This window comes from Pleurodeles waltl, chromosome 4_1, assembly GCF_031143425.1.
Source record: "Pleurodeles waltl isolate 20211129_DDA chromosome 4_1, aPleWal1.hap1.20221129, whole genome shotgun sequence".
Lineage (NCBI taxonomy): Eukaryota > Metazoa > Chordata > Amphibia > Caudata > Salamandridae > Pleurodeles > Pleurodeles waltl.
Window position 1 is genome coordinate 541,547,990 of NC_090442.1, and position 24,560 is coordinate 541,572,549.

The following is a 24,560-nucleotide window of genomic DNA, read 5'->3' on the forward strand; positions in this document are numbered from 1 at the left end:
CTGAAACTGGGTCGGTTGCAGTTTGTTTTGGCACCGAAACCCTGTCTGCATCTTTTTTCGGCTCCGAGGTGACTTTTTTCTTTTTCGGGGCCGAAACCTCTCGGCGTCGATCTTCTTCGGTGCCGCTGTCTCGGCGTCGAGCCGTGTCTACACCGGCATCTCGGTGTCGATGCTTGTCTCCAGCACTTTCTCGGTCCCGAGAAGGCTGCGTGCCGGTGTCTCGACCGGAGTCGGACGATCTCGGCAGTGTTTGGGCCTTTTTCGGTGCCGACGGTCGGTCACCGAATTTATGGGTCGAGCCATGGCCTGGTGGCAGTGGCGTCCCCTGGGCCTTGTAAATCTTCTTCTGAGTGGTTTTCGACGTCTTACTCACGGTTTGTGTATCGTCGAATCCTTCGGAGTCTGATTCTTGGATCGAAAAGGTTCCCTCCTCTTCTTGTTCCTCGAACTCCCGGTGGGCTGTCGGCGCGGACGCCATCTGAAGTCTTCTGGCTCGACGGTCTCGGAGTGTTTTTCGGGACCGGAACGCACGACAGGCCTCGCAGGTGTCTTCACTGTGCTCAGGTGACAGGCACAGGTTGCAGACCAAGTGTTGGTCTGTATAGGGGTATTTATTGTGGCATTTGGGACAGAAACGGAACGGGGTCCGTTCCATCGGCGTTCTTCTGCACGCGGTCGGGCCGACCAGGCCCCGACGGGGGATCGAAAAAATTACCCCGAAGGGCACCGGAGCTCTTCGATCTTAGACGCGGTGTTGAATCTAAATACGCCGATCCCGAACGCAACAATACCGACGAAAATCTTCCGAAATTAGCTATCTTTCCGTTCCGAAACTCGGAGCGACAGGAACACGTCCGAACCCGATGGCGGAAAAAAAACAATCAAAGATGGAGTCGACGCCCATGCGCAATGGAGACAAAAGGAGGAGTCACTCGGTCCCGTGACTCGAAAGACTTCTTCGAAGAAAAACAACTTGTAACACTCCGGCCCAACACCAGATGGCGAGCTATGCAAAACATGCGTATCTACAGCGACAGATGCCATCGAACATAATGTTATAGTTCGGTGTTGAGATGAGTTAAAAACACTGAAATTCAATAGTTCTATTTCAGTGAGCTAACTATAACTTAAATCTCTCACATGCTTACGACCTCACATATTACATCATTCATAATTTGTTAAATGAGATCACTGATTACATCACTGATAACACCGTATCCATACACAGTATGAGCCAGGGAGGCTAGCATGAATTTGCACGCTGAAAGCTATATGTGCCCCACCCCTCTGCCCTCCCCCATACTTCGACTGCGTGTCCATGCCCCCTCCCTCTCTGGTCTTTTGTGCTGTCACTGCCTTTGGTTGCCTTCCTCGCCCCCATGTTCTCCGTATGCATACCTCTGCCCCCTCCCTTCCTGGTCCATTATGCTGCTACTGCCCTCTTTTACTGCCTGTTCCCCTTCGTGCTCAGTGTGCATATTCTGCCCACTCCCTCGCTGGTCTGTTGTGATGGCGCTGCCCTCTGATCCTGCCCCCTCTCTCACCTGCCCCTCCGTTCTCTGTGTGCATGACTCTGCTGCCACACTCCCAGGTCTGTGGTGTTGACACAACCCCTATGTATGGTTACATGTGTTGTTTGCAATGTGTGTTCATTCACAGGGATTATCACTGTTCCTAACAGAGGTGCTCACCTCATTAGGCATCCCTTTATAAGCCTACACAGACTTTCACTTGTAAGTGGTTTAAAGCTAATTTGCACAGCACGCTTTACCCATCTAGCCGGTTGATGCATCCACTTAACTGTGTGTCTGCCATAACCTATGGCAGGCTGATTCTCTCCTTACATATTGCAGGCTAACAAACATTAACACCAAGTAGGTGATAATTATACATATGTAAGCACGCAGAGTGTGTGAAGTTACTTTGCACCATTTCAATAATATTATTGGCTCAGGAGTGGAATCAGGGAGTTAGTTCCTTGGACCTGTGGAAGGGCTTGAAACATGTAGTCCTGTAGAAAGAAAGAGTCATTAAAATCCATGCTTTCTACTCCTCTCGCCGTTTCTAACCATACCCTCTGGGGGACGGATTAAAGCATTGCTATACTACCAAGCAGGTATTTTTAATTTTCACCAAAAAACCCTCCTACTCCTATTCCATCACCGTCTAGAGCATGGGTACTCACAAACTTTTTCTCGGGGGCCAAAATTGCAGTATGGTTTGCGGCCGAGGGCCGCACTGAAGTGACAGCGGGGGGCGGGGCTTAGAGGGGGTGGGGCTTAGAGGGGGAACAACCACCCCACCCCCTTTTTAAAAACAATGCCCCTACTCCAGTAACACACACAGCGCGCACACATACAGCGCCATCTGCTCTCACCCCTACCCCAGTAACACACACAGCGCGCACACATACAGCGCCATCTGCTGTCACCCCTACCCCAGTAACACACACAGCGCGCACACACACAGCGCCATCTGCTCTCACCCCTACCCCAGTAACACACACAGCGCCATCTGCTCTCACCCCTACCCCAGTAACACACACAGCGCCATCTGCTCTCACCCCTACCCCAGTAACACACACTGCGCCATCTGCACACAGCGCCATCTGCTCCCACCCCTACCCCAGTAACACACACAGCGCCATCTGCACACAGCGCCATCTGCTCTCACCCCTACCCCAGTAACACACACAGCGCCATCTGCTCTCACCCCTACCCCAGTAACACACACTGCACCATCTGCACACAGCGCCATCTGCTCCCACCCCTACCCCAGTAACACACACAGCGCCATCTGCACACAGCGCCATCTGCTCTCACCCCTACCCCAGTAACACACTGCGCCATCTGCACACAGCGCCATCTGCTCCCACCCCAACCCCAGTAACACACACAGCGTCATCTGCACACAGCGCCATCTGCTCTCACCCCTACCCCAGTAACACACACAGCGCCATCTGCTCTCACCCCTACCCCAGTAACACACACTGCGCCATCTGCACACAGCGCCATCTGCTCCTACCCCTACCCCAGTAACACACACAGCGCCATCTGCACACAGCGCCATCTGCTCTCACCCCTACCCCAGTAACACACACAGCGCCATCTGCTCTCACCCCTACCCCAGTAACACACACTGCACCATCTGCACACAGCGCCATCTGCTCTCACCCCTACCCCAGTAACACACACTGCGCCATCTGCACACAGCGCCATCTGCTCTCACCCCTACCCCAGTAACACACACTGCGCCATCTGCACACAGCGCTATCTGCTCCCACCCCTACCCCAGTAACACACACAGCGCCATCTGCTCTCACCCCTACCCCAGTAACACACACAGCGCCATCTGCTCTCACCCCTACCCCAGTAACACACACTGCGCCATCTGAACACAGCGCCATCTGCTCTCACCCCACCCCAGTAACACACACACACAGCGCACACACACAGCGCCATCTGCTCTCACCCCTACCCCAGTAACACACACAGCGCGCACACACACAGCGCCATCTGCTCTCACCCCTACCCCAGTAACACACACACACAGCGCACACACACAGCGCAATCTGCTCTCACGCCTACCCCAGTAACACACACTACATTAAAAACAAATAAATAAATAACCAAAGAGCCTTACCTGACTCAAAGCACTGTAAAGATGCCACAAATGTGGAACAGCAGGCAGGCAGGCGGGCAGCAGACGTGTAGCCGGTGACAGGAAGCAGACGACCAAAGCCCCATAAAAGTTAGCTGCAAGCGCTGACTTTTATGGGGCTTTGGCTTCCAGGATCGTCAGGGCAACGCCATAAACAATAGCCGCCGTATGTAAACATAGAGGAGGGCCGCGGGAGCATGCTCCCGCGGCCCTCTTCTATATTTACATACTGCTGCCATTATGATGTGGCATTTGGTGTGCGTCTCGCGGGCCGCCAAGCTAGGTCCGTGGGGCTGCTGGCGGCCCGCGGGCCGTACTTTGAGTACCGTTGGTCTAGAGCATACCATTCAGTGCTCCTGCGTAATTCGCAGGTAGCAGCAGGCCCTGTTGCAGAACGTAAGGAACCCTATGAGGAAGCATGCCACCAAGGGGCAATCTCGATAAATGAGAGTTGTATTAAAAAAGCCTTGCCCCTTTCCTCTACCCTGCAGGTGGTTAGCATACACTGCATAGACAGGCTCTTCTTTTTTGGGATATATGCAGCTAGGAGCATGAGCTCCTCCAGGATACTCCTTATCTCCCCTTTCTTTTTATACAACCCCTGTACTGCCACTGTCCTCCACTGGTGCCCTGCTCCTTCCCCTTTCTTCGTTTGTATGTATTATGAAGCTAAATATCTTGAAGATGAATTCAGCACTATGAATTACAGAAAATAATAAACAGTTAAACCTCTTGACGTAAAGCCCCTATGGTCCCACTCCGATTCAAGTAGGCCCCAACTCAATCTTAGGTAAATGGAAGTTGCAATCTACTCAATTTTAGGTAATTGGAGTCACAATTTTCCTTAATTTATGCAGAATTAGTCATGTCTGCCATTGACGCAGAAGTAGTCTCACACTTATTGGAATGATAAGGTCAAAGTGTCAAGTCATTAAGACAGTGACCTAGATATCACACCTGATGCGACTATAAGCTGGGACAAGTGTACAGTTATCACAATATCAAGGTCAAATAAAAGTGAACACATATATGGCCAAAACAGTGTATCCTGAATCGACCTATATTTACCATATATGATAAGGACACCTCTGGGACGCACACCTTTATGCACCTGATCTATGTCGAAGACTACAAAATTTGGGTGAGAAATTTCAATCTCCGATAAGAATTAATATATAAGGACTGCCTCTTAACCACTTGTCAGGAGAGGTACTTCACCCAGATTATCGCAAATGATATTGCTAGAGATGGTCTTGTCTGTTGCCAGCGCACGAAGAAGATGCTACATCGCACCCAATGCAGATAACATGCTGAGTACAGGAGAAAGGACACTGCCACTGTATGTGTATTCCTTTCATAGGGAACACTACTTTCACACCTCACTTTTGCTGTGAACAAGGTATGCAGTGCTTTGTTTCTCCCTAAGAAAGATCAGATTGTAAGTTATACTTTCCAAGTTATCCAAGTGTAGTACATAGAAGTGGGTTTTAGAGTGTTAGGTTTTAAATTACATTTTAACTAAAATGTTCATTTTATTCTTGTTGTTGGCAACATGCCTATTTGTTGTTTTTATGATATTCTGTGTGGTTATTTTAGATGTGCTGAGAAAAGTTTGCCCTGTTGCAATAAATGCTTTTAGTTAACAGTGTCTATTCTTCTTAGTACCATAGGTGTGTGTGATACTGTAAAGAGTTAAAAAGGTCTGTTTTTGATACCACAGTGCACCTGATCCTGGTTTAGGAACTGTTATTAACCCAAAAAGCAATATTTCCACTTCAACAATGTATTGGGTGGGGTCCCCCTGGGGCTACAGTAACCTGGCTTTTACATTCAGCGCTGGAGACTTGAACCAAAGTTAAAGTGTCACGCGTGTGTGGGAAAGCAAACCTTGTAGAACTACACCAGAGTCTTAGTTTGCGCAGCACTCTTTTCTGTTAAGTACAAACTTGAAACCACTAGAAAACATTCAATAGGCTAATCCCATGTATATATATATATATATATATACATATAAATATATATACACACACACATTCATATATACACACATATGTATGTATGTATGTATATATCGCATTACAGATTAGCAGTCAGCAGCACAGGTATAGTCAGGGCTATGTTTCTATAGAAAATGGCTTTTTTGGTATGCTAAAATCTTTCATGCCGTTTGCAAATCTTCACAAGACTTTCCAAAAAGGTGCTCTCTGTTCCTTAGCTCTTTCCTGTAAAGTTACGGATTGATCCATCAAGCAGGATTGAGAAAAAGGGAGCGTCCCCAAAATAAATTTCCACATGCAATTTCCACAGGGATTCTTGGAAATGGCTATAGCCAACATGGCTGAAAGGAATTACACCAAATATGGCAGTAAGTATGTAAGACACTGGACCATTTGGAGGGATTTGTGGGACCCTCTTTCCTTGCCTCAAATTAAAAGAAAATATATATTTTCGAGGTTTCCACGATCCTCTGGGTGTTCCACTGGCGCCAAAGATTCCCTAGACTCCCATGAAATCATGGAGTGCTCGCCGGCTCCCACGGGACACTTGCAGGATTAGAGAATTAAAAAAAGGGAGCTAGACCTGCGTGTCTGCAGTAGGTTCCCGCAAACAGGCTGTTGGCCATGCGTCCTTGGTTGTATGTACCAAGGCATTGTCTGCCATTGGCAAACCCCATGCTGTGCACTGCCAAAGGCAATGAGTGGTGAGGGTTGACTGCCCCTGGGGGGGCTGGACACAGGGCCAGGACATATGGCCACACCATGCTGCACATATCGTTGCACACAGCTGAAGGCAAGGCTGTACGTTGCAGGGGTTGGTTGCCTGTAGGCCCTACAGCAAACACCAAGCAGCACATGGCCAAAGCCTTGCATGGCATGGGGTTGACACCCTGCAAAGGGTTGGACGCAGGGCTTCGTATGTGGCGAACATAACACTTAACACAGTCAAAGGCCACAGGTGGGGTTAGCATTACGTACGGTAATAAGAAAAAACTTTACATAAAAAAAACGCCTTAGAAATCCAATGAAAAAAACAAAGGCTAAAGTGCTGTTATAGTTAAGTGCAGTAATACTATCTTAAGTTGCATTAAAAAAAACGTTAGAAATTAATTTTTAAAAAAACAAAGGCTAAAGGAATGTTATAGTGAGGGGAAAAAGTCAGATAAACCATACCATCTTTAACAAACAATTAACTATAACTCATGCTCCTGCCATGTATAGTGTTATCATCATTGTAATTTCAAATATCACCAGTGATGTCATAGAACTTGTCGTGGTGATGTATTATGAGAGGTAATTAGTAGTACATGGTGGGGGCTCAATTTATAGTTACTTTAGAGCATGAGTTATAGGTATGTGAGATAGCTATAACTGGTGAATTCCAGTGTTTTTTTTTTTAATTCAGTAGGTTTTAACTGATATTTTCACCTTACTATAATGCAGCAAGAGTAATATATGGGAAAATGAAACTTGCATGATGTCATGAGTGATGTCATCAAATAGTCATTTGAGATGTCAAGAGTGATGTCATAAATGGTGTCACAGAACATGTCATGAGTTATGTCATGTACAGTACATGGCGGGGCGCAAGTTTTAATCACTACTACTAGCTACAACTGCTGAATTTGTGTGTGTTTTTTTTTTAACTTAAAACGTTAATTTTGTAATAAGGAAATTCAATAAACTATAACGTTACTTTAACTTGTGTGTGTGTGTGTGTATATATATTTTTTCTTTTCACTTAAAAAAAATCAAAGGTTACAGGGACGTTATAGTTAGGCCCACATGATAAATGTACAAAACCATAGAAATGTACCTGTCAGAGTTATCTCAATTAACTATAACGTACACCCTAAGGTAACCATAGCTTGCGCCCCCGCCATGCAGTTTTTTCGTATTTTTTTTTACTGCAAACATTACATTGATATTATCAACAATGTCATGAGTGGCATAATTTGTGGGGTAATTAGTAGTGCATGGCGAAGGCTCGAGTTATAGTTACCTTAGGGCACGAGTTATAGTCACTTGAGATAACTAACTATAACAGGTGAGTTTCTATGGTTTTGTAAGTTTAAATATGAGCCCAACTATAACGTCCTTGTAACCTTTGTTTTTTTTAAGTGAATTTCTATGTTTTTTTTTAATTCTATTTCATAAGCGTCCCTGTAACCTTTACATAAAAAAAACAGAGAAATTCACTGAAAAAAATCTAAAGTAATTTTCGTCACTATATGTTAATCCAACTACTGCTGCGCATGGCCAACCTGAAGCCAGGCCCTGCGGCCAATCCCTTATAATGACCCAATCCCACGCTGCGCAAGGCCTTTGCTCATGCGCAGGGGGAATTGGCCGCAGGTCCGCGTGGTACTCCTCCCCCAACCAATTTCAACTTCAGGACCCACCTTCCATTTTGTCTCAGGGGATCCCATTACACAGGGCCTGGTGTTAATATATGTTTATTTGGGGGAGGGGGCCATGTGGCCCCCCTCCCTGGACTGATCTTGGCCCTGGGGATCTCGAACCCCACGGTCCGGCCTTCTAAAACATTTTTGGTGTGAGGGGATGTGTGGCCGGCATGCCAGCCCCCTCCCCTGGCCGATTTCAGAACCAGGGACACCATCCCCCGGGACCTAGCGTAATATTTTTTTTTTGGTGCATAGCCCCTCTCACTAGGCTGATCCCAGCTTTAGGAGCCGAGTCTCAACATGGCTGCCAACACTTCCTTGTTGAAGTGTTCGCAGCAATCAGATCTCAGCACGAGATCGGGAGAGTTCTCGGAACATTCACGTCCCTATATGTACAAATTTAGATTTTCTTTAATTTCTCAAAACTACCAAACCGATTTAAAACAAGTAACAAGAAGGTCGCCTTCTGGACCACGAGCTACCTTTCTCCTAAATTTGGTATAATTCCATCCAGTGGTTCGGGCGCTATTCCTGTTCAAAATACCATGGATAAATGCATGGGGAAAAAGCGTTTTGGGACACCCCCTTTTTCTCAGCCCCCGCTTGATGTATCACCCCGAAACCTTCCAGACAGATGCTTAAGCGACCATCGTATTTTGGGGGAAAACTTTGTGAAGATTCATCAAACGGCACCAAAGTTATTAGCAAAACAAAAAAAAATATGTTTTTTTAATAAAGAGTAAGTCCAAACTATAACTACCTAGTACCAACCGCCAGTAAGTGTGTATATGTATATATATATATATATATATATATATATATCTATCCCAGTGGAATGTCTCCACTGGGTAGTTTATAGTTAGGATCATACTTCCATAGGAAATACGTTTTCATGTTTGCTTATACCTTTGGTCTATTTGACGAATCTTCACAAAACTTTCCAAAAAAAAAAAGTTTGTTCATCACAGCTACTAACTGCTTTTTCCCTATTCATTCTTCCATAGGAACTTCAGATACAGCTACAACCCAACTGCTGACCAGATTAACACCAAATTTGGCAGAAAGCTAGATGCTAGTCGAGAAAGAGTGCTTTTTATGATTTGGTGTAAATCCGTTCAGTAGTTTTTAAAGCAATTAATGTTCAAAATCTGTGTAAAAATCATGCTGCGGAGGATCCACTGAGCCAACAGATCTCAACGAGAGATCTGCTGGTTTACTGCCTTTGCATCAACAACATGCAGCAGCCATCGTAGTCCTGAGTCACACAAAAAAAAACATTGAAACAACAAGACATAGGAAGGTAGGGTAGAGATACCCTGAGCCTCTAGATCTAGTGATGGGGCATGCGACTCCCCTTCCTGAGCTTCTGTGATGATCCGGGGACCCATCCCATGGGGCAGAATTTGCATATAGGGTATGGGGGACATGCAGCCCACCTCCCCGAGCCTTAATAGGCTTGTGGGAACACCTTACTTGGGGCCGGCTCACAGACTGTGCCCTGCCCCTCATCCCCCCCAAACCCCAGAAAACAATAATTTCCCTGCTTCCATCAGCGGGTCTTAAGGACCCATTAAAGCTCAGGAAGGGGGGCCTGTATGCCCCTTCCCTTTAAGTTAAGCGGGACTCTGGGGCGGGGGGTGGGTTTCCCAGAGTCTTTTAAGGCTTGGGCAGGGATGCTGTATGGCCCCCTCCCCTTCTCTCAGTTATTCAACCCTGGGGGAAGGGGTCCCCAGGGCCTATAACGGCTCAGAGGATGGGTACCAGCACCCTCTCCTCTTTACATATGTTTTAACTCTGGGGGATGGGGTCCCTTGGACATCTTTGGCTGGGGGGCGGGGGGGGTAACATGAGATCCTCCCCTTAATTAAAATATAAGCCTGGGGGACTGGGTCCATGGGGCCTGATGTGGCCCTGGGGCTGACCCACTGCCTTCGGTCATGCCCAGAAGGTGGTTGGTTTTTCATATGGTAATTAAATGTTACTTTACGTTTAAAAAAAACTAGAAATTCACTAAAAAAACAAAAGGCAGGGGCACCAGTTATAGTTACCTTACGGAAAGAGTTATAGTTACTTTAGATAACTGTAGTTGGTGAACATTACATTGCCCCTGAAATTCTCACCCAACTATAATGTTAATTTAACTTTTCTTTTTTTTCCAGGATAGATCAATATCACACCGTCGTCACTGTTTAGTTATAGTTCTCAGAATCTTCACAAAACTTTTCACAAAATTGGTTAGGACAACTCAGCTCCCTCGTGAAAACTTTCAGGGTCCTGAAGGGACTGCCAAGTGGGTGGCAGAGAAAAAGGGAGGCTTCCTGCCACGTACAGAGATGTCATAGGTGTTGTAATCTCAGATGTCATCAGACATGTTCTCAATGTTGACATAGAACATGTCATGAGTGATATAATATGTGAGGTCATAAGCGGTGTATGAAGACACTCCCCCACCCTCTCCCGCCAGCCCCCCTGTGTGCGGCCACCCCACCGCCCATAGCTCATCACGTTCACTTGTTCATGGGCTTGCCTTTCAAAAATCCTTTATCATCATTGGTAAACGCTTATGTTTGTCCCTCCTTGGGGCGGTTTTGTTATCGCCTTGCAGACTGCCCCTGTTACATGGATGATTGCACGATTGCAGACACATTTGACTGCAAGCAAACTTTTTTTTGTGTCTTTCCTCCGTGCTCATGGAGGTCATGGCACCTTGAATCGGCTTGCTTATGTCAACTGTTTTACTCTTCATTTTCATTTTATGCGGCAAGAAAAGTCCAGTTAGTAATGTACAACGCCAATAGCTCTACCTCAAACAAATGCGAGACCCATTGAATTACAAATGCGTTTTTTTTTTATGGTTGCCGTAGGACTCTCTGGGACCCCCACCCTCACACAAGGACCAGTGGGTGAGGATACCCCTACCCTGCCCCATTATCTTGAAAGAAAGAAAAAAAAAATTGATATGGACGCTGAGTCTCCATGTCTTAAAAAGGGGGGGTGGGGCTACATTTCTCCCCACTGTGGAACAACCAATCACAGTGCAAGTTCCTGCTGTTTGCATGAGGCTCTCATTCTGGCCAATGGCAAATAAATTCCCCGTTGTCAATCATATTGCTCTACTATTTGAAGTTGTGTGCCCGCTGGACTCTCGCAAGAGTCCCACGAAACTAATCATCCAGATATACATAAAGTTTTAACCCTAATTTTACAAAAATTACTGAATGGATCTATACTAAATCACAAAAAGCGGAATTTCTGGGTAAAGATCTGGTATTCTGCAAAATTTGGTGTAATTCTGTTCAACCATTTGGGCCGTAATGCTGTTCAAAACTCCAAATGGTGATTTCATAGGAAATGGCCTTTTGGGACCTACCTCCCTTTTCCTCGACTCTTGCTTGGTGGATGGCTCCGAAACTTTCAAAGAAGGAGCTGAGGTGGCAGAACATTTTTGGTAAAGTTTACTGAAGATTTGTCAAACTGCACCATAAGTTATTAGCACTACTATGCTGATTTGCTGGCAATGCAGTCCTCTGTCTATCACTCTGTTATGATTGTTAAAATGGTGGATCCGTTTGTGGACAAGCTTGCGTGACCATGGCCGCGTCAGATGAACTGGTGTTGGTGATCCTAATAAAAGGATTTTGTGATTTTTGGCCTGGTGAGGGAGGCTGCATACTCCCTCCCCCTTTATTAATTCCACTGGGCCCCAGGGGATGGGATCACCGAGGCCGAAATCGGGCCCAATTTTTTTTCTCTTTTTTTTTTTTTGAAGGATGGGCCCCGGGAATGGGGTCCCTGGGCTGAAATCGAACTGGGGAGGGGGGCACACAGACCCCTGCCTCCCCCTTTTTCACAAATCGGCTGAGCCCAGGGAGTTGGGTCCCCTGGACTGAAATGAGCTGGAGGGGGGGTGGCACGCTTGCCACCCAAATGTATGTATATATATATATATCCAACAAAACTAAAAATTATATATATTGCACGCTCAGGATTCAGGGAAAGTGAAAAACAGGTTTAATCAAAACACAACGCGTTTCGGCTGACACAGAAGCTGAGTCAGCCGAAACGCGTTGTGTTTTGATTAAACCTGTTTTTCACTTTCCCTGAATCCTGAGCGTGCAATATATATAATTTTTTGTTTTGTTGGATTTATAAATACCGGCTTGCTCGTGCCGGTCTTTGCACCACCCCTCTTGGGCCATTTGAGTTCCTTTCGAGCATTCGAAGGTTGTGATATATATATATATATATATATACACACACACACACACACACACATATACATTCCCCCGGACCTGGCCCACCGGAATATATTTGGGTTATGTGTTATATGCACGAGTATTAATTACTTCTTATTTAAAGTCTCACATTGTAAACAGTGTACTGCCCTGAAGAAGACTCTGCCTAATTTTCATGTTTCACATTTAAGGCAGTCAAAACAGGTCAGCACAAAGTCTGTGGGAGGAGTGGGCTGAATTAGGTGATATTCCACGCATCAAAGAAACAAATATTTAATATCCTACACCAATGGTTCTTAACCTTTTGACTTCTGTGGACCCCCACTTTTTCATTACTGGTAATAACTATCCTTACCTAATGCACATTGGGATACTTTACAGAAAACACAACCCTCTTTTTCGGGACTTCAGTGATTGTGATCCCATGGTCATTCATGAAATGGAGTATAATTTTCACTGTATATGTTGTACACTTATAATTGTTAAATTTTCTTTTCATTGTTATATCTAATTGTTTAGGGTATGTCTGTGATTTTTTGTATTTGATGTTTTCTGCTGCGTAAAAGTTATCTACAGTAAACTGGTAATTTATACCTCCATACACATCAATTAAAGACTTTGTGTATTTGCCTAGAATAGTAATTTGCACCTAGGGCTAGTGGGCGTTCTTTCGGGTATGTACTTGTAAGCAATGATCCCTCCCCTATGGGCCCAAAAGGATAGTAACCTGTTGTTGCATAAGTTCGGATCCTCTTTAATGGCAGATCCATTCTCAAAAAGGGAGCTGCAAACTTCATGCTGAAGTTGCTGCTGGAGTCAAGACCAGAAGGTGTAATGTGGCTTCTGATGAGTAGAGTGACTGAGGGCTGGTAAAACAGAGAGCTCAAAACCTATACTTAGCCTTTCTAGCTCTGGGCATTGGACCAGAGACTGCCCCGTCCCTCCCCTGTTGCTGCCTTCTCATTTGCTAGATTGAGAAGTGGTATCCATGGTCTGAATGAGATCCCCATCAACACCACGATACGACTGACTACAGTAAGGTCCTCTAACCCAGGACCCGGTCAAGTCAAGTAAACAGCATGTCCTCTGATAAGTAGAGCTTTTTGAAGTTCATGAATTGTGCACACTAGGAGCTTTACTGAAAACAGCAAATGTGTTCCAGAGGGACATTATGATAACTTTAAATGTATTTGCTATTCAATTATTGGATGTTAAATAAGCCAACTGGGCATTATGGAATAGGCAGACAATGTATACTATTGGCATTGAGAAAGCTTGCGAAATAAATTGGAGAATTAAGGAAAATGGAAAGTGATAAGTTTGCCATTTTGGAAGATTGCAAATTGAACCAGTTGGCTATTACAGAAAACTTTGAAAAGCTATCTAGAGAAAATCAGAAATGTACGTGTGTTAATTCCAACATATTGAACATTTTTAGAATGTTAACAGACAGTAGGAAATTCCATGTGCCTTGTGTTTCCTACTGTTTATGTTTTGTTTTGGATCCTGTAATTATGACGTTTGCCATGGACAAAGCTGCAGCCACAAGTGATTTTATAAAATGGCGAGCTCCGATTAAGCTAGGGCAACTTCTGCTACTGTAGGCCTGGCTGTTTGTCAGGGTCTGAGGTGGACACTAGGGAATAATGCTATTTTCCAATACAGTGACTCACAACTGTGATTTTGGCGAATTAAATATTTATTTCTATAAATAGCTACTAGCCGGCAAATGATGGATCCTACAGGCAAGTCATTAACTATGTGGTATCTACCACTGCCGATGAAAAGCATAATTTCAGTAGCCACCGGATGACTGACTCCTGCTTTGTGGTGTCTTCTTTGGACCTAAAAATACATACAAATGATGTCACCTCCAGCGTGTTTTCAGACCTTTGCCTTTATTACACTAGCGCTCAGTTCTCTATGCCAGACTACAGTGGGCATCTGCATTACCGCAGTAGGGTCATAGCTATAATTTTCAAGAGAAACAATACTTTTTTTTTTTTTATTTAACATACAACTTGGAAACATTGGATTACTCACAGCTTTTGCAAAGACACCCATGAGTTCTGGGAACTGATGTGTCAGGAGGGCAAGCATTGCTGTGAAGGAGCATAACCCGGCGGTGAAAAGAATGAAGAAAGGAAGTTCCTTCTTGGGGTAAACTGAAACTTCATGAAACGCTGCAAGGGAGAAAAGGAGTACAGAATAATGCACTAGCGAAAATCTCTCATAAAATCAATCATCGCATTACTAAGATATTAGGGCTGGAGGAGGCCCATATTTTTAAGCTCGTCATTAAATCATAGAATTAGACCTTGTGAACAAGCAAACACAATTATTACAAATGGGTACCACATTTTACAAACCATTGCATTATTGAGCCACGCCGGACAGGGAGTTGGTTTAAAAGGAGCTCTATTCAGAAGACACGGCTAATCGAGCCTAGATCTACCAGATACGACTAGGTACATAGGGCAGGTGGTGATTTAAAAGGCGGCATATTCACAAGGCACAGTTAACCAAGCATATGTTTACCAGATACGGTTGCAAAGGGTGAATAGGATTGCCTTAAAGATGCTCTCCGAGACTGACTACAGAATGTGGGAAGAGGGCAATAATTATACTAAGACTGAAGTCCTTTCGTCAACCTTTTCATAACACAATGGGAAAAGGGACATTCATGGTTCAGACCATACTTTTTCAGCCCAACGATTACAACAATTTTCTGATGATTTATGTTGCAAAGAAATGTATGAATGCGTTCATTTCTTACAGGAGAAAGTTTGGGCCTATTGTCACTTATGTATCACACGAGCATAGGAGTGAGCGCAGTCGTAAAGGTTTTCTTCTGCAAAAATAACAGTGCTTTTAATCAATTACAAGTTTTTTTTTAATTCATGAAGAACGATCAATGAAAGTTATGCTTTAGGAACCAGTCCTGATTTGTAGAGTGTCTTTTTCTATGTATTGCAGTATAGCTTTCATAATCTGTGTGGGAAGTTAGGAGGTTATCATGCCGGACTAGAATAAAGAATCAACAACAAAACCATTTTGCATACTGAAAAATTCCCTTATTGATCCGTCGTTATTAGAGCCCCTTTTCCTTGGCAACGTAACATCATCAGTTGTGAAACACGCGCAGGCAAAGGTGTTTCAAGAGACACGGGCCAATGTAATTGACAAGTCCTATGATTTGCAACATAAATACATACGAAGAGGAATTAAAGGACGAATTGTTCAAAACATTTTGATGCATTTGGATTTATTAATAAATAAAAGCCTTTACCTGGGAACGCTTATTGGGGCATGTTTGAAGACAACAACTAGCTGACTACTGATACGAAAAGATTTGAAAAACATTGTAAGGTGCCCCGAGTTCAATATTTTTTCTACTACAAGGGCGGTGGTGCCCCAGCATGGACCTCAAATTAAGTATTACTCGGATACTGGTTTTGGACAAAGGGGCAAACCCGTTACTGGTTTCGGACAAAGGGGAAAAACTTAATATGTGGTCGCAGCAAAGATAGGTCATTCAGTTAAAGAGCAAGAAATAGACATGTAATATAGTGGAAAAATATAATCAATTATACTTACACGGGAGTAATTCTCTGTCAGCTGTTTCTGTGCAAATGGGGTAGGGATAGAATAGGTGTCCTTTTTCCAAAGGATAAGGGATCATTCTAAAAGCTAAAAAGGGGAAACCAACAAACACAATCGAAAAAAATGTTAGAACAAACTCATTGTGAGCTGCGGTTTTGACATAATAATAATTCTACGAACAACACAAGCACTCGAACCAATCAGAAACTGAAGCTGAATAAGCCTTCACTACATCTACTCAGGCAAACGCATGGCACAGTTTGCAAGCGAACTACACTATCTTCTACAGAGGGCAGCTAAGGGTCAGACTGGTCATCGTGGTGATGCATCAAGGCGTTTGAGAAGGACAACAGCCGCATCTATCTTGAATGTCTCCTATAAACAAATCTATAGACTGACGCTGATGAATTAGCTCTTGATGGAGGATTCTAGGCTATGCCCTCAATGTCAAATACACACCTACATGAGTGTGCCAATAAAGAGGTTACCACAGTTATCCTGAATAGCGAAAAAGGTCGCCTTAAGCATCACTTTTGAATATATTTTAGAAACAGATTACGGTACCTCCAACTGATGTAGCGTGGGCAACGCTCGGATACAGAAAAACAAAATTGATAGGCGGAAAAACTTTTGTTCAATGTGATCAGGCACTTAAATATATCATTTAGGTAATCAAAACATATAGACCAAAATTAATTGCAAGTAAAAAGAAAAAGACAAGTTCGTAACTTGGAAGCACCGTACCAGTAGTAGCAACAATTGTTACTAAGACCACTTATCAGAGCAGGGTCTGCTGAATGCTTGTCGACGGACAGACAGACCCTTCAGTTAGTTTTCCAATGAATCGGGTTAGTATTAGGCTCATGACAACCAGGTATTTATTTCCTTCTGCTACAGCACCAATGTAATAAAAGAGCACCCCTTCTCCGTGCGAGGTCACACCGAAGAAACGCAAGCAGTATTATACTACTGTATAAACACAATAAGGAAATTTGAAGCATTAAATCTTTCAGATTTCGAACGTGAGCAAACGGCCTTCATACTATTTCAAGTGCTGGACATTTACAAAAGCGCACATACTGTCTAAGCCTCCTGCAATGCTATAAAAACAAATGAACAGGAGGGGCGCTGGTTACTAGGGGATTCTGATGATGTGGCAGGCCTCTCGCGAGAGCCCTGTACGGGTCACGACGTTAGAATATTGACTGCGTTGCAGGCCTGCAATCACTCGATTTTCCGAAGGCATTGCTTTTCTCGGTACTCGGCTGTCATCAGCATGTATTTCTCACCATTACACACAACTAAAGAAACGGCAGCAGCCCGACCATAAAACAGCCACGAAAAGGGTGCAGGCAAGGCACGCACAAATGCTGCAAGACGCACTGGGAAAAATATCGGGTGCAGGTCAGTGACAACTCAAAGTAACAACAGAATTACTGTAAAGCACGAGCAAAGGAAACCACATTTAATTGCTCTAAGTCTCATACAAAGAATCTTTGAGGGACACTCTCCTAAGCAGCATCGTGTCTACACCGTCTAAATACATACCGTCTTATACAGTGTTTGATGTCTTCCCATGGAGCTGGACTTTTATTTTCTCGTATATTCTTGGGAGAAAGTTACATTTTTTTCCTGTTGCTCTCTCTTATGAATTCTAGAAATGTTCCAAAAGGTCCTGTCTTAACACAGTCCCATTTACAGGACCAGAGTGGGTAGAAATGTGAATGTCTTACAAGAAGACAAGAGCAACTTCTTTGGTACCACCTATTGTTAAAGTGGGGCTTCCTCTGAACCCACAGCAGCAGAACGTTTCCGGATGATGCTTTGGTCCAACTAGAACTATCATGTCTTTACTTTAGATCTCCTCTAAACAACCAAGCATTTGTATATGCTTCCTCGACATTACAACAAACTCACCCTAAAACATAACCTCTGTATCCTTGGAGCCCAGAACTTCTAGTTTGATTGACCAAACTTCACCCAAACAAGGCAGAAATCTTTCCACCACCAGGACCAATCGAAGTAACAGGATATACTTGTCATATTGAGCACAAACCAACCCATTTCTTTCAATGTCAACCTGCCTACAAGAAACATTTTCACAACCAAGACCGACATGTCTACCTAAAGGCAATGGAACAATTTCAGCCTCAGCACACTTGTCTTTCACCTGGCCACAAGTTTGCTCCTAACATATAATGGAAGTGAAGCCTCTATCACCAACTCTCTGAAGACCTCAATAAACTGATACCCCGAGGACTGCCTTTCATCCTTACTGGCCACAGAACGCAGAACAACAAGGCCAATGGAAGAGATCACAACTACAAATCTACAAAATAAACTTCACAGCTGGACATTATCAATCAATCAATCAAGCAAAATTACTCATATTCACAGCAATCCACAAAAGCAAAATTTCCACCCAAGGAACTACGTAGGAATCTCTTAAGAAATTTGCAACCCTAAGTGTACCACCATAAAGAACCCCTTAATGCCAAGTGGCAGTGAATCCAGTGCAGATATCTTTATCTCAACAGCAAAGATCATATGACATTTACTCAGAAGCAACGCAGCTAACAACCCTACTCCGCAGAGCCAACAGCAGTAGCCCCAAAATTTGCTTTCCACCATTACAGGTTATTTGAACCCAAAATATTCAACACTCCAGCAGAGCATTCCATTCTCAAGGACTCTCTACTTGCTGCTAACCCCTCGCAGGTTCAGTGGAGCTCACTAGATGGCAACCTCATGATGGGAGCAGGTTCTGAGGCCACTGGCAAACCCTCAACAGGGAAAACCCCATGCCACAGGCCACAACTTGCTTCTTGCGGGATAATTAAATAAGCATTGGCAAAGCCATTTAGTCTGCCATTGGCAAGCAGGTTTATTTTTTATTACAAGCATGTGCCAAAAAAGAAAACAAAGAACACGCTGCTGCCTAAACATGATGGCCATTTGCTGGCAATACATATTTCAACTTAAAGTAAATAATAACCATTGCACATAATTTAAACATAATAAGGCACTTCCTAGCAGGCAAATGTACTATGAACAGCTGTAGAAACCTTATTAGTTTTAATGCACATTAAAGGAGTATGTGATTCTTATTTGCACAAACAAAATGTTCCGTTGGCTTTGAATTACAGAAGATCTAGTTTAAACACAGATGGATCACTAATAATAAGAAATGGGTACAGAATGGAAGGAAAAAAACACATTTGCAAATTAAAGTATTATTCCAACAGCCTTGGCACTGAAGAGCACTTCTTTTTAGGCAGATGTGCACATGTGATTTGTCAAAATGCCATACTAGTAGTCAAGAGTGCCAATGGCTTAAGATGGCTGATCCACTGCATCATACTGTAAGCTGTGGTGGGTGGAAGCAAAATGTGAATGACAGTTTAACAGAAAATGGACAAAGAGGGCTCACTCAAATGGTATCTATTTTTAAATACATATGTATTTTTATTTATGACTGTGTTCTTTTATATACATGAAGCTAGTGGAACACTTAAAACTAACTCTAAGGCAGACCTAAAAATAACATTGAAGAACATATTTGAATAAAAATCACAAACTCAGAAACAAATTTATTGAGATAGCTAAGTTTGAATACAAAGGTGAGCACAAGATAAATAAGTGGGATAAATAAGAACTTCTGATTTAAAGTTATGGAAGAAACATTTTGCAAGTACATGTTCATCAATAAAACACTTATATCCACGAAGCAGACTATTGTATTAAACGAAAAGCACTTTTTTATTCAATGATTGGAGATTTGGATACGGAAATAAGACACAGAGAGGTTTAACAGACTATGCATTAAGATACAAGATAACACCCAAACATACCAGCTAAAGTTACACCTGGTCTGCTTTCATCAAACAAAAGGGCTCCCTGGCATAAAATATAATTGTTCCTACAAAGGTTATACAAGTCACAAAACTGATGATGTAGAGATGTAAGCAGGTAATGACTGTAGCAAAGCTATAACGTGAAAGAAAGAAATAGCTGGATTACTTACCAGTAATTGTCATTGCTCCGATTATCCCTTCCTCTTTTCAGTTCATAGGTAAATGATAATGAGGACCCACCTCTCTCATGTAGCATCCTCCTTCAAAAGATTTTAATTCCTCCCACTAAATAAACTCCATTCTGTGGAAAGTAAAGGGAGCTTGCACACTCCTATCACTCCCGCCCATGCCACGGCCCCTTCAAATTACTGATGAAGGTTGATTTGAAGAGAAGGTGATAACTAAGTTCCCGATACAAAGAAGGAAGAATAGAATCAGAGTGATGAAGATTATCTGTAACTCAACAATCACCTTTTCATCCCTTTCTTCGCCCCATTACTTACGCAAATGAGAGTATACCCAGGTGTTCTGCACTCATCGCAATCCATATGCCTTTTAAGAGGACACACCAAAAAGCAGGAGTGGTGCAGCACTACACACTAATGAAAAGACCACTCACACGTAAAAATAAATAATTAAGGTACAAAACAAAATGAGCAAAACAAATGTTACAGGGACGTTATAGTTAGGCCCACATTTTAAACATACAAACCCATAGAAATTCACCAGTTATCGTTAGAGTTATCTCAAGTACCTATAACTCATGCCCATTAGATGACAATAACTCGCGTCCTCGCCATGCACCGTTTTTTTCATCAAAAATGTTACTGCAAATATTACAATTGATATTATCAATGATGTTATCAAAAATGTCATGAGTGCCATAATTTGTGGGGTAATTAGCAGTGCATGGCGAGTGCGAGTTTAAAATGTGAGCCGAACAACAACGTCCCTGTAACCTTGTATTTTTTCAGTCAATTTCTCTGTTTTATTTAAATTCTATTTCCTAACAATAACGTCCCTGTAGCCTTTGTTTTCTTTCAGTGAATCTCTAAGGTTTTTTTAACATACAATAATTTTCATACTATACGTTAATCGAACTACTGCTGTGCTCGACCAAAGCCAGGCTCTGAGGCCAACCCGCCTTCGCCCATGAGCAGCAGAGGTTGCCTGCAAGACCTGGTCTGCAGACCCTGTGGCCAAGCCCCCTAACCACTCAACCCTACGCTGCACACAGCCCTTTGGCCATGCACAGCAGGAGTTTGCCCTGGCCTCTCTGGGTGTGAGAATAGATGTGAGCGGGTGTATCTGTGGGTGAGAGTGGTGGTGAGAGTGTCAGTCTGGGTGTGAGACTGCATACATTAGTGTTTTAGTGGGTGCGTCACTATGTGCGCAGGTCTGTGAATGGGTGCATGAGGGTTTTAGTGGGTCTCTGAGTGGGTATGTGAGAGTCTGAGTGGGTCTGTGAGTGGGTGTGTGAGGGTCTCTGAATGGGTACACAAGGGTCTGATTGGGTCTGTGAATGGGTGCGTGAGTAAGTGGTTCTGTGACTGGGTGTGTAAGTGTCTGAGTGGGTGAATGAGAGGGAGAAAGACTGAAAGAAAGAGAGGGAGAAAGATAGAACGTTTTTTAGGCTTTGATGTATGATATACCTAGAATGAGATAACTCTGCACAATTTGAAAAGAAAAAAAAATCAATTTAAAATAGTAGGATCACTTTTCAGTATGAGCCTTAAACATTTGCAGTTGAATAGAAATTAAAGGTTGGAAATGACTATAGCTGGAGTCGAACCCTCAACTCTCACAGTGAATGTCTGTTTCCTTCATCGGTATGCTATAATTTTTTTCTTTAAACTATTTTCTTTGCCATTTCTGGGACCGCAGGTGGAGCCTTAAGGCCTCCTCTGAGGTCCCACCCCATTAACAAAAAAAAATTGGTGGCCCTTTACAGGCTATCTGGGACTGCGGGGGGGGGGCTCATGCCATCCCATCGCAGTCCCTGCAGATTTTTTATTTTTGCCCTTAACAGGCTATCTGGGACCGCGGGGGAAAGAGGAGTTATATTTGCTGTGACTTGGCTGCAGCACATCAAACAGCTGTCTCCCAGGGGTGGGCACCCCGGGACATAGCAGGAACTGCCCCTGGCGGGTGGTGGTCAACATGGCAGCGGCTTGGCCTGATCTGGCGAGGAATGCTACTGAGGAAGAAAAGGGCTAGATGACACCAAAGGGAAGTAAGACTGTCAACCGAGGACTAGAGGAAGAAGGCTTAGACAGGCATAAAAGGAATATTCTGCAACACAAGGTAGTGTGGAACAACTGTAGTAGGACATACCAAAACATCTTAAGGAGACGGTCTGATGGTCAATATGAGTTTTTGCTTCTAGGAAAAATGTCGGTGATTGTGAAACGCGGAGACGTTGCTCATGCACACTAGATGTTAAGGTGTATCACATCGATTTAAGACACACAGAGGTCAGCCTTTCATTTCAGACAGAAGACACCAGCAGAGCCCTGTGATTTTGGCAGCTTCAAAATTGAGAGCATTAACCAGGGTGACTTAAGGTATTACATCGCCTAGGGTGTATTGAGCAAGAGTGATATGTTGGTTTAAGTTATGAAATAGGGAGTAACAAGAAGTTGTGTCATGTGTGCTTATTTTCAGAGGGATGTAGCGTGGTGCCTTCAGCACAGATTATTAGTACGCTCACAAGCCATGGCTGAGGGTCAGAAGGGCAAGCCTCATGATACATTTAGAAAGCGACTCTGGCCCTCCATGCGGTGTAATCCCTTCAGTATGAACGTCATTTGAGTATTTTGTAAGATAACGGCATCTTTCAAAGCTCTGTGTAGCATGGGTGCAAGCCTGACAGTATAGATTTTGCCCTGCGTGACCACAAGGACATGCCCTCACATATGTATACATTTCTTTACAACATTTAAAGTGCCACGCTTTGAGGGAGTGAATTCAGAAACTGCATGGACATTTCGAGGCTGGCCTAGGCAATCACAACCCACACAAGATTGGTTAGGCCGACTAGGTAGTCATAATATTGGCAATATTGTCCACTATTCTGTTGCCATATGCGAGGTAGCAGTTTTTAATGTCTGGTGGTTTTATCCCACAGCCCTGTCCATCTCTGAGCTTGCTGAGGCCCATTATGTCTCGGTCAAGTGGTCATAACGTTTTATCCCTTCTTGTTGATAGATGTTTACCATCCTGTCTAGAACGCAAACTTGTATATAGAACGCTGAAGGGAAATGATAGATTTAAGGATGACTTACTAAGCTGCATGTTGATGGAGAAGTTAAAAGAATGTTAAGGTGGAAGGAATACGGTGTAGAATTAATTTTGAGGCACAGGGAGCAAAAGTGCCTTCACAGGTGCTCACAATAAGGGCAGTAGGGTAAGATCGTTCACCGATGGATTGGTTCAGTCAAATTAAGAAAGTTCACATTTGGTGGTGGTCCCCTTCACTTTTATTCAATTAATCAGTGTGTGAGGTGTGGAATACATGGATATGATTTTATGTGGTGTGCAGCTTAGTTTGTATTTATATTATATTTACAGGTTCCCTTGAAGTAAGGTGGTCTTGAACATGTGGCATTCCTGAGGCAGGCGTATGTCGCCGAAACGCGCATAGAAGATGACGTTGTAGCCACATTATTGTCACAAAATTACATAAACAATTCGAGAAGAAAAGAAATAATATTCAATTTTGCAAATTAACTGTTTTTAAAAAAGAATAACACTTAAGTAATAACAATAACAGTGTATAGACCCAAGACCTGAAATGTTATGGATGTGAAAAACCAAGAGTTCAAAGTTTTAGATTGTGTGGAGGTATTGCTGGGTATGAATAAAGAAGGATAAGGAGGTACACCTGAGTAAGTGAGTATGTTGGTAGTCATTATAAACCGGTTTTTATTCAACCTAGGATGGACCACCTGAGGTTGCCACGTTGTTGTAAATGTTCTGCACACCTGAACATGTATTTATAAAACAAGATAAATACATTATTAATATTGTGACAAAGAAATTTATGTAATTATTGCAATAAAATGATGAATATATTTTTGGCAATATATGCTCTTCGAGCTGCACACTGATGTCTATATGGTACATGTACGACGGAGAATATGATAAAGGTTGCCGGGAAAAGTTGTGACTAATTCTAGTTTTTGCCCTGCCCAAGGATCATTATTCAGAGCAAAGGGGGTTAGGGGATTCTACTAATTGAAACTTGTGTAACCACCCCCTTCTGGCTAGAGGAGTTGACATAGGCTTCAGAACTTGGAGTTTCTACTGGTACAGAGGAAAAAGCATCTGAATTCAGCCTGACCCTGGAGGAACAGAGCCAATGGCACATCCCTGGGCTGTCACCTAAAAATCCCACATAACAGAAATAGGCTGTTACCATGCTTTCTGAAACAGGGCAAGACAACCACCCACTGGACCAGGCTGACAAAAAATGTCAGCATAGTCAGTGATATTGCTGTGGTCTCACTTTAGAAAGGGATATGGTGGTAATGTGTAATTTCAGTAAGTAAGGACTTAAGGTTCCAGATTTCTTGGTTGCTGTTGGTGATAGGAGGTGAGATGGAGGCAGAAGAACAGTGTCTCGAAATAAGGCACCCTACCCTGCTGCGCAGGAAGCTGTGTTTGGCGAATTACGGACTTCAGGGTCCAGAATCCTTGGTGGCTGTTGGTGGTGAAAGGAGGCGAGGGCCCACAAAGCCTCCAAAGAAGAAGTGCTACACCACTAAGTGGGATGCGCCCGGGCAAAATTTGCGTAAAGAATGGGCC

The 24,560-nt window shown here is 43.5% G+C and overlaps 1 protein-coding gene across 10 annotated transcripts in view; it reads right to left on the reverse strand.

The window, feature by feature from the left end:
* The window catches only part of ST7 (suppression of tumorigenicity 7), a 557,088-nt gene that overhangs the window by 24,163 nt on the left and 508,365 nt on the right, over positions 1–24,560 (reverse strand). For 5 of the 10 annotated variants that reach the window (XM_069228913.1, XM_069228912.1, XM_069228915.1 and 2 more), the window contains exons 13-14: positions 15,895–15,987; positions 14,341–14,480 (exon numbers count right to left, since the gene is read on the reverse strand). In XM_069228913.1, coding sequence (XP_069085014.1) covers positions 14,341–14,480; positions 15,895–15,987 — 233 coding nt within the window. Of the gene's footprint in view, positions 1–14,340; positions 14,481–15,894; positions 16,001–24,560 lie in introns of all 10 variants that reach the window. The other 5 variants (XM_069228910.1, XM_069228918.1, XM_069228914.1 and 2 more) reach the window with 1 other exon arrangement.